The 16301-nt window shown below is 46.0% G+C and overlaps 2 protein-coding genes across 3 annotated transcripts in view; one reads left to right on the top strand and one right to left on the bottom strand.

The window, feature by feature from the left end:
• RpL24 (ribosomal protein L24) overlaps positions 1–12580 on the bottom strand; it is a 304226-nt gene extending 291646 nt beyond the window's left edge. Inside the window, exon 1 of the mRNA XM_077631167.1 lies at positions 12574–12580. Within this exon, the coding sequence (XP_077487293.1) occupies positions 12574–12578 (5 nt within the window). The 5' untranslated portion in view covers positions 12579–12580. The remainder of the gene's footprint in view (positions 1–12573) is intronic.
• BRWD3 (bromodomain and WD repeat-containing protein) overlaps positions 1–16301 on the top strand; it is a 61377-nt gene that overhangs the window by 27984 nt on the left and 17092 nt on the right. The window contains exons 19-27 of one of the 2 annotated variants that reach the window (XM_077631149.1): positions 1211–1351; positions 1920–1996; positions 2106–2541; positions 4972–5265; positions 8363–8573; positions 12473–12646; positions 13624–13897; positions 14973–15098; positions 15218–15377. In XM_077631149.1, coding sequence (XP_077487275.1) covers positions 1211–1351; positions 1920–1996; positions 2106–2541; positions 4972–5265; positions 8363–8573; positions 12473–12646; positions 13624–13897; positions 14973–15098; positions 15218–15377 — 1893 coding nt within the window. Of the gene's footprint in view, positions 1–1210; positions 1352–1919; positions 1997–2105; positions 2551–4971; positions 5266–8362; positions 8574–12472; positions 12647–13623; positions 13898–14972; positions 15099–15217; positions 15378–16301 lie in introns of both variants that reach the window. The other variant, XM_077631148.1, reaches the window with a different exon arrangement.

Genomic DNA, 16301 nt, shown 5'->3' with positions numbered 1-16301 from the left:
TCGTCATAATCATCCTGCATCGCAATAAAACACCGCCCCTAGCTTCGTTGCACTTTTGACGGTGCAAATTGACCGATGACTTGCCGAAAACACGAAAAGTCTGAGCGTCGCCAGCGGCGAGTCGGGCTGTCAACATGGCGGGTCAACGCAACCACGGTGTTTCCCCGGCGATTTTCGCGAGCCGGTCATGCTTGATTTGCACCATCCAACAAGACAAACACTCTAAATGCGTGGTAAGGGCATTGAATTTTGTTCCTAGACATCTGTCAACGGCGCGGACGCGACGCTGCGCGAACACTGACACTCGAACCGTAGAATTAGCACAGTGCCGTCTACAACGGTGCGCCGAAAAACTCAATTGCAAACTTCACAGCTGTACACCTCGGGAAAAAAAACTGTCTGTAATCACGCGAAGCCCCTACTGCAAAACCGTTCAATTTTCCAATCGCGCTTTGTACCTACAATGAGCAGCTAATCTTTTTTTTGAGCACAACAAATGTAACCTCAGACTCGAGCCATAGCATTTCTGTGACTCCCCCCCATCCCTCATGAAAGCCGCCACTGCCTTCGCGATTCGAAATACCCGAAGGTTCAATGCATGGGCGGCGACCGCAGCCTCGTGTAATGCTTGGTTAGATTAGAGCAGGGGTTGCACGTTCCCGGTAAGAACTTGAAACGGCCAAAGCCCACTGCCTTTTTTGCACCTGATTAAAGTTTTGCTTCACTGATTACATTGTATTTTGACTTCCTCGCCGTTGCAGCGCAATTAAAGCTCGACTGCTTTAGATTTTCTCGGGTGGTCGCTTATATTGAATTACTGCTTATAACAAATTTTTTCGCCATCCCACTGACTTCGTTATAACGAGGAATTGCTGTACTTAACAATTGTATATGAAAGTATTTAAGGCATCTGTGTTTGATATAAAAGCAGTGGGCACTTTTACTCAATTTATGCAATCTAAGAAAGTGGCATTGGCATTTGCCATTCTTTCGAGTGAGAGAATGCACCCACTTGAAGCCACACCCATTTGGGCTTCCAGAGTACAGGCCATGGTCCCAGTTTTTTGAGGAGCCATGCATCTCTCATGTGAACCTGTGCATGTTCTTCTGGAAGTTCAGGGCATTTTTTTCATGCAGCTTTTTTTTTTTTTTTTCCAGGTATGTGAAAACCTGTTGGCAAGCTGCAGCTTTTTTTGTTTTTTTTTTCCAGGTATGTGAAAACCTGTTGGCAAGCAGACGCCGTGTCAACAATTCTCGTGCCAAAAGTGCTGCCAAAAAGAAGCCCTCTGGTGTCCAGACACGGTCTGCACGCACAGCCCCCGGTTCAAGACTAGCCAGAGATGATTTTGAGGCAAGTTTAGGTTTGCTGTTTTTAGCCAGAATGTTTCATTCTCTTGTGTTTCATACTGCTTGCTAACTTGATTGGTGTATTTCGCCTTACGGATTCAAGGAGTGTGTGATGGGGTTGTGGCAGTTGGTACGAAAGGGCTGCTTGCCAATATCTGCGAGGTGAATTCACGATTCAGCGAGTACTGCAAAAATTGCTTGATTTATGAAAATAAATGCTCACGAACTATCCAGTTTAATCTATCGCTGTTCCAGGCTGAGCTCATGACAACAAAAGTTACTGCTTCAGCAGAATTTCTCGCATATTCCGTGAATTTTGTTGTAGCAAGGTTCAGCTGTACTCATTTTTGTGGTTGGTAGTGCAGCGAGGTTTCTTTGCCTTATCTTCAGACAGCTTGCAGGTCATAATTAAAAGAATGTGCCCAGGACTTGATGGAACATGAGCAACTTTGGAACAGGAGACAGATGGGTGATGCAGGTGCAGTGATTGAACTGGGTGTAGAGCAGAAATGGCAACGGAGCTTTGACAAAAGCCTGAGTTTTGACAAAAAATCTTCGCTTTTTCCACGTAGGATCCCGATGATGTCAGCATGAGTTCCACAACTGACACAGGCGCTGTATTTTCTGAAAGTTCTGAAGGAAGCGAAAGGTGAATACAAGCCTTTTTCTCTAACCACTGTTCATTGTGAAGTGTTTGAGCGGTATGTTTGTTGGGGTTTGCTGAATACATGACCGAAATGGTGTTCTGCCTCTTATAGCTGCAGTGATTCAGACTACTCGGACTGGGTTGAAGAGCCAAAGTCACGTAAGGCTGCCCCCAAGAGTAGTCCCAAGAAACAACGGCGGATTGTCCAGCGGCCAGAAGATGATGACGAGGAAGGTGAGGTCGAGGTTAAGGAAGAGTTGGAGTCTATTTCTGAGGACGAATCTGAAGAAGGAGAAGAAGATGTGGTAGATGATGAACCTTCATCCGATGGCGATGAGAGGGCTGAAAATAGCCGTCCAGCAAGGAGTAGCAGGGCAGCAGTAGAGGACAGCGATGAAGACTACACTGAAGTCAAGCCTCGTACACGGAAGAAAAAGCACCTTGTTCGTAAAAAACAGCGCAAGAAAAAGCCTCCTGCAAAACCGTCTAGAACATGTCCTACACCTTCATCGTCATCATCAGGTGCTAGTACCAGCAGGCAGCCACCGGTAAGTGAGGTTTGTGTCACCTGATCTTAACTACAATCCTTATAGGAACGCTGAGGACAACTCTGTTCAATTTTAACTCTTGGTGAAATTCAATAGTTAGGCATTTTGCACCTTTGTTGACATTTTTTTGGCCACAAAAGATGCATTTATAACACAAATTGTGTGGCTTCAAGCATAGTTTCGCTGTGAAACAGACATGGAACTTGAAAAATTTTATATGGCCTTTAAGAACCGTTTTTTTTTTTTTTTTTCAAATTTTGGTAAATTTTGGTTTTCAAATTGTTGCTCTTATTTGAACAATCATAATGAACAGTGTACATTCAACACCCCCCCTCCCAAAAAAAAAAAAAAAGTCTGCTCAGAGCAGTGCCAAATCACATGCATCATTTGTCCTACAAGAAAGTGTTCTTGGTTTCATTCTTTGCTGAGACAGTGCCGGTTGTTGTCTTTCTCTTCACCTGACAACTCTTTGTCGATTGCCTCTTCTCTGCCTTTACTTTTCTTTGTTTCTTGCATCTGATAACCTCTGTTTGGCTGCAGCTTGAATTGATGAATTTTTGTGTGCCAAGGCTGTAATGCGCAGGCTATAATGCAGGCTGTAATGAGGGGCACTGGACAAATTTTGGCCCACCTGGTTTTTTTAACATTGCCAAATACTATTGCACATTGAATCGCAGTAATCTGGTTGCTCCTTGCCTTAGCTCATTGCCTCAAAGCACTTCCTCTGCTTTGGGCTGCTTGATCTGTAACCTCTGGTCTGTTCCTTTGTGCGACATTGCCCAACATGTGGTACTGTTTTTAGTATGAATTGGTGTAAAGGGTCGTGCCATGTGTCGACTTTTTGTCTTGCCTCATTGGTTGCCTAATTTTGCTAGGCCTCTCTAGAAAGGCTCAGTGGTGCCATTTCAGTGCAATATCCTGCTTGCCATTTCCTCTTGCTGCCTTATGCGAAGCTTTCGTTGTCTTCCCCAGTTTGAAGAAGCTGGCTACGATTTTTGGGCTTTGGATTTGTCCATGTTTTATTCACCTTTCTTGATTGGCTTGTCTCGTAGCATGGCAATGGGATGGTTCCATAGTTAGAGTCAGTTAGCCTCACAGCAGAAAGCTCTTCCACTTTGTGTCCACCAGGGTGGTGCCACTCAGATGTCAGGTCTTTTTCACTTTTCATGTATGCTGCATTTTTTTTTTTTTCAGGACTTTCAAGGACTTTTCATTCACTTTGTCGTCATGTTTACTCATTTCTTCATCATCATGGCTTTGAGTTCTTTCTGTAGAATTCCCCAGGGCATTTCCAGGATTAACATAGTTTTTCAGTATTTTAAGCATCAGTATTGTCTCCACGGTAGTGCAGGTCCTGTCACTTCTCGTTAAATAGCCTGTGCGCTCTTCCTTAAGTCCCTCCGCGCACGGGGTCAGTACATGGCACAAAAGTAAGCTTCCTTACATGTCCCGGGGCATGCGGGGACTGCGTGGTTGAGCACCGAGCCGAAAGGGGTCTGGTCTGCTCTTTCCGCGCTCGTGCACTCTCAATCCAAGAGAACTAGCACCTTCACAGTACACGTATTTATTAGGCAGACAACTACAATACAAACACAAGCACTGCATTGCACTCTTTCAACTAGTGCGCACCTGGCGTCCACTGCCACCCGACAGCGGGCCGCAGCAGATGCGCGCACGGACACGGGTTGTCGAGCGCAGACCGGTGTGGTGGGAAAACTCTGATGCAAGCCACAGCTGCCTCAGGTCAGCGGCGGTTACTCGGCGGGCTTTGCCGGATGCTCGCAGGTTCTGCAAAGGCGGTGCAGGAGGCTCTTGGCATGTGATGTTAGGTGCCTATACGACAAGGCACGCGAATGACCATCGGCAGAGGCCTTGGGGACAGCAAATAACGGTCGCTCACGTACCTTGCCGCTTGTGTCCGGCCTGTGTTCCGCCCTCTTCGCACGCCTGTCTCGAACTCCCCCGAGCTCTCGCAACTGGCCCAGGAGCAAGCACAACTTTGCACCTACGTCACACACCCCGCGGCCCAATCAGAGGAGAGCGTAGTAGCACGACACCTTGGAGCGCAGCCGGGATCCCCGCGCGACTGTAAGGCCCAGCGGGGGGTCAGGCAGTGCCCAGAGCCATACCAGGCCTTCGTTAGCGGACGGGGTTTCGCAGGTGTGGAAACAGAACAGCACAGGCTGCCCTTGAGACAGCGCGAATCCCCACAAGCCACACTGTTTCTCTTCTCTCCTGAACCTTGACTTCTCTGTCTTTGACCTTAGTTCTCTATCTCATGTGCATCGTTCAGAACTGTAGTCCATCATGTCACCCTCTTGCCTACCTTTTGTTCCACCTATACACATCGTCACCTAGTTCTTTTCACTCTGTGACTGTTCTCCTTGCTTATGCTCCCCATCTTTGTGCTATTCCTTCCGGCCACCAAAGAAGTCAAGCCAAAGGCAGCCGTCGCAGACTCAAGCCGAGGAGGAGCCCAAGCCATTAGGCAGCAGTGGCAAGAAGACGTCCAAAAAAAGCTCAAAGCGTGCTTCGGAAAAGGCCATGCGGCATCCAGAGTGGCTGATGGACATGGTGCCACGCAAGACGCCCTACTTCCCACAGATTGGCGACGAGGTGGTTTACTTTCACCAAGGCCACCAGTCGTACGTACAGGCGGTAAAGCGCTGCCGAGCGTACCACATCAAGGACAGAGACCAGCCCTGGCTGCGGCTCCAGCTCAGGGTCAGTAGCAGCCCACTGTGGCAAACTGCAGGTCTCTTCCTTCCAAATGGGTTTGAAATCTGTAAATCTTGTCATCCTAGAAAAGGCTCTTTAATTGCTAAGAAATGCAGGATTCTTCATCAAGACGATTTGCAAGCGTTCATGTTCTCATGCAGCTGTTTTACAAAACTTCTGCTTTCCCATTAGATTTCTTTCCTTTACTACAGACTTTCTACTGATTTGCTTCAATAAATCGTTAAGGGGGGGATGAGGAGAGGGTCTTAGAAATGAATTTTGTTAATGAATTCACAGTTATGAAGTCTTCAGAGAACATGTAGTTTTGCATGCTGATTCCAAATATGCAATTTAATCTGATGTCCAACAAGTCCTGGTGCACTTATGCAATATGTTGTCTAACTTTTTGCCAAAAGATTGAAATAAATTCTGCTGCAGGGAACTTGCTAGATTGCTCAACATTGGCTTCTCTTGACATCAAGCTATGCAATAAGGATAATATTTCGTCCCGCCGGCTATAGAAGGCGAGTTATAATAATAATAATAATTGGTTTTTTGGGAAAGGAAATGGCACAGTATCTGTCTCATATATCATTGGACAGTTGGACACCTGAACACACCAACAGCGCGGTTCAGGAAGGGAAGGGATAAAGAAGGGAGTGAAAGAAGAAAGGAAAAAAGAGGTGCTGCAGTGGAGGGCTCTGGGAGCTCCAGATCAGTAGCCGAGTGCCCTAACCACTGAGCTACCACAGCGGGTCAAGGTATAGAATTCTGAAATCATCACGAATACAAGTTTTTCTTCCCATTTGGGAAGTGGCAACTTCAGAACCCTGTAACTCAGCTTTCATGATAGGCAGGATAATAATTTTGCTCTTATTGCATAGCTTGATGTCAACACAAGCCAATGGCACGTGTTCTAGCAAGTTTCCTGCGGCAAATTTTATTGAAAGCTCTCAGCGAAAAGTTACATAATAAGTGCACAAGGACTTGTTTTACGGAAAAGTGAGTCACATATTTGGAATCTGCAAGCAAAAATGCACGTTTCTTGAAGATTTCGTTACTGTGACTTCATCAACTAATTTTTTTTTTTCCAGACCAGCCTTCCTCCTTAATATTGGTTTTTTTTTTTTACCCATTATTCCTTCTTTAGAAATACAGTATACTCCCGTTTAGACGAATTCTTAGATAAGATGAACAATGTGAGATTGGATTTCTCATAGGATTCAGTGTAAAAGCAATATGCTTATGACAAACTGTTTCGCGTGTGCTCAGTTAAGACGAACTTTTGCAGTGACCTGAGAACCGCAGCCGTCCTGTGCAACAGATCTTGTTAGGGGTCTTCGCAGCTTTGTTGAGGAAAGAAAAACTATATGAAATGCTCAGATGGCGTACCTTCACGCAAAAGTGCGGGAAGCTGCCTTGCAGGAGTGTGCTTTCTTGGGGGAAAATCTAATTATTGTTCTCAGTAAAAGTTGATTCTGTGCCTCTTTCTGGCCATGCTGTTGTTTTTGCTGCAACAAAAATCACAAAAACAATGCTTTTCGGGCTAAAATAATGAACCAAAACTGAAAATTTCTTGCTGTTCAATCCAAAACCACAACCACATTATCCATAACTTTTCCGAGCATAATGTGGAACAATTTATTTTCTGTAAAATTTTTAACGAGACCTACTTTTGCACTCATGTAAAAAAAATTAAAAGAGCTGTCACGTGGCCAGAAAATTTTTTCCCCAAAGGTATTAAGGGTAATAATATTTATTCAATTCAGAAAAAGCCACAAATTTTATGAAAGAAAATGAAGGGGGATTGCATTTGGCATGGCATGATCGAGTGTGCTTGCGAAATCTGTCTGTGATAACGATACGTGCATTTCGTTTTTTGGTTTTTTTAGCTTATGAGCCTCCATTTTGCAATGAAGTTGGTCTCTTTGTGTTTAGAACGCAGTATCCTATTCATACAGACAAACTAGTGTTTGTCAGTAGTGTTACTTTAATCATCGTGCATATTATGCAATATCCACAGACTGCAGTTGTCACAGTTTCTTTACGTAGTAATCTTAGCTGCTCTTTCACTACAATCTTACTAGGCTTTAATCAGAATCTTAATCATGCCAAGCCTATAGCTTGCATCAGCTGATCAGCAGTCAAGCACAGAAAGGTGTTCAAATGGAACACCCGATGCAATGTGTGCGCGCCACAGGGACTTCACGTTGGCCAAAGAAGAACCCTTTACATACTGTTGAGCCACTTAGAGTGCCTCGTAAAATGCTTCTTTCTGCTAAACCACCGGCTTGAACATGCTCAAATTGTGCACCGGGGTGGCATTTGGCAGCAATTTTTGTTTTTCATTTTCATTCTTTTTAAATTTATCTTATTTTCCCTCAGTCGCATAAAAGCATTACAGAGGGGTAGTGGCAGAAAAGCATAAAACTTATCTCATTCAGTGAGGAATAATCAGAAGTCTGCATTGCATGATAAAAAGATAAAAAAAAGCACTTTTGCAACAGCTTGGCATTCTTTCCTCCTCAGTATCAGGTTCCCTTAACCTGCTCAGGTCCTCCCACAATTCACTGTGTGCTTAGAAGACTGTGTAGGTGGGTGTGATTATCACGCACTCGGTTTAAAAGGACAGTGTCCATTGCCACAAGCCCAGTTGCTTGCACAAGAAGGCTTTAGCAATTTCTCAAACATCATTAGTGGCAGCATTCGTAACATTATCCTTAGTGAACCTGAATTTTGAATGGTCCGTTAGATGACAGTATATACAAAAGTTTGAAATAAGGAGGTTTCATCTTCATTGGAAATCGCAGGCTTGGATTTGGACTTTAACATGTCTATCATGCTTGAAGATTTATAAAAATAAAGAGAATAATGATGGCCAAATAAAAAAAATGTCTGGATTTAATTACTGCCTAAAGCAGCCATTTTCAAATGACCTTTTAGTAAGCTTTGTTTTCATCTTCATAACTCTTCTGGAAGAAAAGACTCGGTGAAAGGTTTGCAATGAGTTTATTGCATACCTAGGCATGTACAGAAGAACTGGCTACTTGTACGCAGTTGCCGAATACCACTCCGACTGCTTTCCTTGTGCATGCACATGCAGGAGCAAGAAATGTTGCGTGTGCTAGGCGTGACATTCGAAGTGTGTCCCCCGGTGCACTTGTGCTGCCTGCGGGTGGTGCCCATCGAGCCCAACCGTGGCCAGATGGATGGCGAGCCCTTCGACATTCGCTACCACGACATGCCAGATGTCATTGACTTCATTGTCCTGCGCCAGACATACGAAACAGCCATGCATCAAAAGTGGAAGCCCCGTACGTCACTTTCTCTTCACTCTCTTTCTCCTGGCCAGTCCCCAAGCAAAGTGTGGTTTCTTGAGGAAGTGCTTTGATCTTCAATGTTCAGCAAGATTATGTGGGGAGTAGCCTCTGCTATGAGGTGCAGACCAGTATCATGAGAAGCACTTTAAGTAGCCAGAAGCCCGTTGTGTGATAGCAGGTTGTTGAACCAGAAGTTTTTTGGATTCGGGTTCAGCTGCGGAGAGGCATACTTCTGCTTATTACGGGATGTGCTTATGTGGGAAGAAATTTGTTTCGAACAGTCACATTAGCCAATCGCTTGAAATATCTGAAGGTGTGTGGGAATGAGCATGCTCCACCAGCTAGTAAAATCGCCAAGCAGCTGGGCTGCGATGGAACCCAGCAATAATATTTTTTCAGAGAACATGTATCCCGTAAACTTTTGTGGCCAATAATACCTGTCATACAGAAGGGAAAGCTTTTCTTGCTCAGTGTTTTTTGAGTTGGAGCTGTTCGAACAGTTTCAATAAAATTGTCTGGAAATTGGTTAAAAATGGAAAATTGTATAAAAACAACGGTTTTCAATCATTGTGATAGACAGTGTTCTCAAATTGCCTCTGGAAACACACTGGATGTGCAGAGTTTGTTTTCTTAGTCTCCAACTCATGTTTGTGATTTTGTGGATTATGTGCAATTTTGGTGCTTGAAATACCTGCACTGTAGCACATGGTTTTGTCTAAAAAAAAAATAACTATAGGCATGCTGTGTTGCATCGAAAGTGGGACTGGATGTGTCTCAAACCGTTTGGAAACTGGTCCTTCAATTTGGTCAGGTCCAGTTCTAAGACGCCGAAAAAAATTTTGGGTTCAGTTTGGTCTGGTTCTAGTTACGAGTAAAAAATACAGATTTCGTTTCAGGTTCAACGATGTATGTATCAGATGTGTGCAGGACTGTGCTCTAGCTGGAAGAAATTAAGAAAAGTGGAGGGGGGGGGGGGTAAAAAATTTTGAGAAAATTTGAGAAAAGAAAAGGCAGACCGCTGTTAGCATCAGACGAGTGTGCACCACATGCGGAACCAGGCTTTTGTAGCTGATATGGCGCTGTTGCATTGATCATCTTCCGCCGGTGTAAATCCCAGTGCCGGCGGCATTGTGGTGCAATCTCTTGGTTGAGGCAGCAGTTATTCGCACTGTAGCAGCATGTGCTGCGCTTTTTCCTCTTCGCTTTCACAGGCCTTGCACATTGCCGCCTGTACGTCGGGAGCGGGGTCGAAGCGGCGCGATATACCAGTGTGCGGCACGGCACGCTCCCTCCCATGCCCCAAACAGCAGCGTGCTGCCGATGCAGCTGTCATATAACTTAGTATAGATTGCTTCTTTGTGTGCTTGGTACAGTGCCAGGGTAGTCTTTTTAGCGCAACCGCACTCCACTGGGCGTTCTCCACCTGACGCGTCTGTATAGCATTCTTGCACTCAGCAGCCTCGTCGCCGGTGTGTGTCAAGAAGCCATATTTCCGGCGCATGGATTGCATTTGAGCACATTACTGTGTCTGAACGCCAGTTTTATACACATACCCGAACAGCCTCTGAGGCCTGGTGTCGGCCATGGAGCGGAGGCGCACTTCATATGAGATTTTGCTGTAGGCTTTGCGGGCTTCAAATGTCGACTAGCCCATGTCTCCCTGAATTACCTTTACATCACTGTGGCAGCCAAGTGCTAGATGGCCCACCTTTCACTGCCCACGTTCAAGCCACTCTCATGTGGGGCCGGTGTTTGCGAAAGCCAGCCCTGGTACATGAACTGATTTCCACAGCTGCGCACAGGCACATAACAGTTGCAACCCCAAAGGAATTGCCTTCGTAAGATTTTGCTTGCATGGGTCGATGCCATCTTCAGGCGTTTCTCATGAGCCATGTGTAGGTCACTTTCTGTGGTTAGGAGCACCCCAAGGTATTGGTATTTTGTGGCTCGAGGTATGGGATCTCCATTGGGCACTGCAGGAGTGTCGTCAGACGAGCTCGAGAAATGCAACACAGCTGATTTTTGGGGGTTGAAGGTCAGGCCCATTATAGCCTGGTGTTTTGCACTTGTAGTTGTGCCTCGCTCTCAGCCAAGAGCACAATGTCATTGCCAGCCCTGGGAATGTCAATAATACCGGGAGACCTGCCAATGAGCAGGCGCCGTCTGCACGACGCCATTCGTTTAAAAAAAGTGCAGTCGTTGTGCAAGTCTAGTTTAGAAAAGTTCAGGAAAACTGCACTTCTTCAGTAATCGGTGCTGAAATGGTGCAGCTGTAGCCTCCATGGAAGCAGACGACAGCTTGTGCGGTGCATGATGGCTTGCGCTTTGTGATAAATGGCATTGGGTCAAAACATCAGAGATACACCAGCATGCGAAGTGTTCCGGCACGCGCTTCGAAACGGAGTGCAGTGCCACAGCTGTTGTCGAACAACATTTTCCTGGTGATTGCGTGCTTGCTCATGTGTTGTTGCGTTCGGCATCCTCTTCGATGGGGTGTTCAAAGAACCCGTACTTGCGCCTGCCTGCTGGTGGCATCTGATGGTAGGAATTATAACTGACACCATGCAGTTTTCATTGGTTTCTGGAGTGGAAATTTTTGACACTGTTTTGGAGTACAGTCGACGACAGATTTTTCGGACTCTCTATGGACCGCAAAAACGACCGAAAAATCAGGCAGTCCGGAAAATCAAATTTCACCAGAATAATCACGAACTTATTGCCATTGTGCCGAAGGAAGAGGTCAGTTGTATTGCACACGTTCTAAAGCTCCTAATGACTAAGTATCACCACCTGACATGTGCACTGACAATGGGCGGCGACCGCTTTCACGAGCTCGGCCTTCCTGTTCTGCCCTCGGCACGTCGCCAATGAATGCACGGGTTGGGACAAAGTCTAAACCGGAAAGCGAACACGCCACTGCGGGAACTGTGCTGCGCCCGCAGTACGATGGGCCCGGGACGAGAACGCGAAGATGGCGAAACAATCAGAACCGAGTAACAGCCAAGGCAAGTGCTCCATCGATGTTGGCCTTCGTCATTAGGCCTAGCAACTAGATCCAAAATCTGCATCATATCCGGCGATATACACTCTGCAGTGGCTTGCATATAATAAGAGGAGTCTTGGCTGTCATCGAAACGCCAGTTGTTTACGGTTTTGCGATAGAAAAGTCAGGGTTGCAGTGCGTTTTGCCACGGGTACGTTGACCTCGCTTTTAAATGCACCACCATTTCCTCCCGCACTCTCCGCCTCCGTGAAGCCGTATGCCTCCCACGCGCTTCGCTGCTACCTCTTTCCGTATTCGAGGCGAAAGACTCGGCACGGATGAGTTCCGCGAACTCTGACCGCTTTTCAAGTTCGTGCGGCAGAAGACATTTGAGGACCATACGAATTCGAAACCACGCGGGCGCAATGTGCCAACAAGCGCAACATTTCACCATTGCAAGTTAAGAGGCCCCCTTTAAGCTTGAATTTCATTGTTTGATGAAGTTTTTGATCTCTCCTGTAGTTTGAATTAATGAGGTTGCTATGTACACATAATTTTGCGGCTTGGGTATTGGCGGCGAGTTCGAACGAGGTCCGAAAAATTTAGCAGTCAGTTGCGGTGCATCCGAAATTTCAGGCACTCCTATACATTGGCTCTATGGGCCATGTCGTGGTGCCGCGAAAAAGTCCAAATAAACAAGCATGTCCAAAAAATCAGGCGTCCGAATTTTCGGTCGTCGACTGTAGTAGTTTTTGGCAATTCATGTTATGTCATGGCCGCGTGTCTGTTTTACCCTCTGGTGTGGAATTAATCCTCAAGTGTATTCCTGCCTCACATTTGGGAAGTAGCAACAGCTCACAGAAGTGCTGTCACAGAGCATCTCTGATTGGAAGTGGTGTGTGCTGCGCAGATGACCGGTTCCGAAGTATCATTGATGATGCCTGGTGGATGGGGACCATTGAGAGCCAGGCACCGCTGCAGCGTGAGTTTCCTGACTCCATGTTCCAGTGCTTCATCGTCACCTGGGACAATGGGGAAACGGAACGCATGAGCCCCTGGGACTTTGAGCCCAGCGACTGCAACCGTAAGAACCTGGCACTATGCTCTGCTTGACTTTTCTTGTGCTGTCTGTTATCTGTTCTGAAAAGAAAGAGTTTTATGGCGTGCTCACAAAGTGGAGCGGTGGAGCACACTCCACCTTTCTCACTTCATTACACCTAGCCACATGCACAGATTATCTCATGTGCGAAAGAATCAGTAATGCCAGTCAGTGCTCAACTTTCATTAAATGGAGGACCAGCATCATTGAGGTACTGTGCTTCATGTTCTTCAGTTAGCATGCGTACAATGTTACACTACTACAGTCAGATGCAACTCAAGAATGAAGCAGCAAGTACCCTTCAAAGGGCACCCTCCAGCTGATGGTGGTACCCTATTCTCATGATGTCGTGGTTAATCCCATTTCAAGGAAGCACCTCCCAGGCACCTTTGGTGTCACACGAAGCAATTAATACCAAAAAAAAGTGGTCAGATTGTAGCATTGTGGAATGCGTGGTTGCTGATGCATGCCTATTTTTGAACACCAGTACATCAGAGAGCACAGCTTCATGCCAGAGCCTGGTACCATCATCATCGTCACTGCTGTTGACACTAATCTTTGCCAAAGATGAAAAGCCTACTTGTGATCTTGACTATTCGAATTGTATGGACTGTGTTGGCCTTACTTTTGTTTTGTTCTCATGCTGATGTGCTATGCAGATTCACTGCATGTTGCGAATGTTTCAAGTTCATGGAGCTATTTGCTACCAGTGAGGGAAATAACAGCGTACAAGTTTCCACTACATGCATTGGAACTTTTCTTTCTTTTTATTTCTTTTTCCCGTTATACTATGTGAGGGATTGAAAACTGAAGATGCCTCGGTGTTAAGAAACATTAAATGCCTTGAACCTTATGGATGCCTCTTGGGGACACCAAAATGTTTTTTCTGGATAAAAAATTTCATCGTTGGGGGGTTTCGTCAAGTTGGTGACGCTTCATAATTCGAACTTGTCTCCATGCAGGCATGCCGGAGCAGGTGGGAGGGGCTGTGCCTGTCCTTCCGCAGGAGCGGAAAGGAATGGTCTACCGGCCCAAGGCTAACGAGTGGCCACGGTGTGGCAGGGATACCTCTTGTGATCGGCTCATGGAAGGCGTGAGTCGTATTATGGAGCTGTCCATAGCAGAACCCTTTGCAGCACCTGTTGACCTGAATGCATACCCAATGTATGCGCGCATCGTGGCCTACCCCATCGACTTGACCACCATTCGGACAAGACTGGAGAACCGCTTCTACAGGTGCGTGTTTGCACTAGCACGACCTTTTAAGTTGTTCAAGGGCAATGACAGAAGCTTTTTGCAGCACCTCATGAGAATTTCACATTGTGCCATTAATGAGATTCACTTTCTGTGTAAAGGCTTTCCACTGATTTGATTTTCTCCCCCACAGTTAATCACTGCACAGTAGCACACTTTCCTGTGTAGTTCATGTACTAACATTTGTAACATATAATAGTAGACTCCAGCTTTGGTGTTAAGTCCAAGTGGGGCTCTGAAGCTCATGTAAGTAACCCCAAGGCATGAATATAGTAATGCTTCTGAAAGAAGCCCTTCTTGATTTTTCTTATTCATAATTCAATCTCTCTCACCCAGAAAGTGTGGTGATTAGCTTTTGCTTTTACAAAATAAGAGCAGTTACAGGATTTCTTGGTGGCTCTTTTTTTTTTTAATTCAAAAATAGTCGCTTGCTTTTTGCTAAGCGCAACTACAGAATAAGATAAAACAAGATCCTTCCGAACTTTCTAATTGTGCCAGCAGTAACTGGCTGTTTATTCTGCTCTTTTGTAGTGCATGCATTCATTTTTTTTTTCCCTTCTGAAAGCAAATTTATCGCTGTACCTTCTGTCTGGTAATGGCACCAAAGTGGCAAAACTGCCATGCAATGCATGCTTGTCATTTAGGTGCAGTTCGCACTGATTGTGCTCTAATTTCTCATCTGCTAGAGGTGCATTCCACTCCCCTACATCTGCACCTTACTTGTTGCTTACCTTGCAGAAACTGTAGCTGAAACACTCAGCATCCCCCCCCTCTTCTCTCCTTTTTTCTTTCTTCTTTATGACGGATGCACACACTCAAAAGGTAGGGGTCTCTTGTGGAGCCCTTATATCACCCCTAAAGACCTGAAGGGCTATGAAAAGTAATGACATGAGTTCTTGCGATCTTACATGGGTTTAGAGCTCCAGAGGCACGTTAAGTGCTCCACTGTATGGCCAAGAAGCAAACCGTGTGGCCTAAAGACCTTTGGTCAAGGCTGTACACACCCGAGAGCTAGTGCCGAGGTGGCAGCAACGTGGCTTTCCTCGTTGTATTTCAGGCGGCTGGACGCTGTCCGTTTTGACGTCAGGTTCCTGGAAATCAACGCCAAGAAATTCAACGAGCCAAACAGCAAAATTGTGCAGAAGGCAGAGCTCTTGACAAAGCTTTTGCTGCAGTTCATCAAGTGAGTTGCTTTTCGAAGCTGGATGTGCATATCGGCATGTGCACACACAGAGAACATTTGTAGGGCTAGCTTCGGTTGTGTCCATCACACTGCTGACAAACAAGTGATGCCCGATGCAGCAACCAGTCGTGCCAGGACCCAATCAAGCTGTACCAGGAGTTGCTGGACAGTTCTGCAGGGAACTACCACAGTTCGTCAGCAGAAGAAGACTACCTGGGGTCCACAGATGCTGAACTGAACGAAGCAGGGCCATCTTTCGGCAGTGTGAAGCGAAAAAAGGCAAGGCACTGCCGTTTGCTTGCACTTACAAGTGTTGGTTGTGTATCATTTGGTAAAGCATCATGAAAGTTACGTGCTCACATTTCGAAAGTGTTGGTTGTGCACCAGTTCATGTCTCATCATGAAAGGTGTCATGCACTTATGTTTAAGAAGTGTTGGTTGAGACCCTATTGGTATCGTGGGAGTAGCACGCTGACGTGTTTCTTAACGGACAGGGCGACATTAACTTTGAAAGGAATGAGACAGACAAGAACTGACATGACTTGGAACAGTTTTAAATAAGGGAGCGGTCGCGCAGCTTTTGTCTCTGTCATTCCTTCACAACTTGATGTCACCGTTGTCTTTCTAGTGAGTTGTCTGTGATCTGCTCTCAACCATTATGTGCGCTTGCCGCCGGTTTTTGCATTTTTATTTTTGTTGTGTGTTGAATTTCGGATTGCAGCGAGCTGGGTAAAGTATTATGCAGCTTAGCATAAACAGCCGGTCAGCCTGCCATGAAGTATAGGGAATAAGGGCACCAAAGCCTTCGTTACATTTCTTTTCCTTCTAGCCGCCATGGTGGCTGAGTGGTTATGGCGCTCGGCTGCTGGCCCGAAAGACGCGGGTTCAATCCCGGCCGCGGCGGTCAAATTTTGATGGAGGCGAAATTCTATTGGCTCGTGTACTGTGCGATATCAGTGCACGGTAAAGAACCCCAGGTGGTCGAAATTCCCGCAGCCCTTCACTACGGCGTCTCTCATAGCCTGAGTCGCTTTGGAACGTTTAACCGCCATAAGCCATTTCTTTTCCTTCTGCAGTAATGTGCATTCAGCCATTATGGATCACACTGCGACTGGCTGTATACTAAGAGAGTCTGCTATAAGCAATTACAATTGCAATCTGAGCAGTGGTCATTCTTGAGGTAAACTGGGTGAAGGAGGGGTG

The sequence above is a fragment of the Amblyomma americanum genome, chromosome 7, assembly GCF_052857255.1.
Source record: "Amblyomma americanum isolate KBUSLIRL-KWMA chromosome 7, ASM5285725v1, whole genome shotgun sequence".
In the NCBI taxonomy this organism is placed as follows: domain Eukaryota; kingdom Metazoa; phylum Arthropoda; class Arachnida; order Ixodida; family Ixodidae; genus Amblyomma; species Amblyomma americanum.
This window is presented reverse-complemented; position numbering and strand designations above follow the sequence as displayed.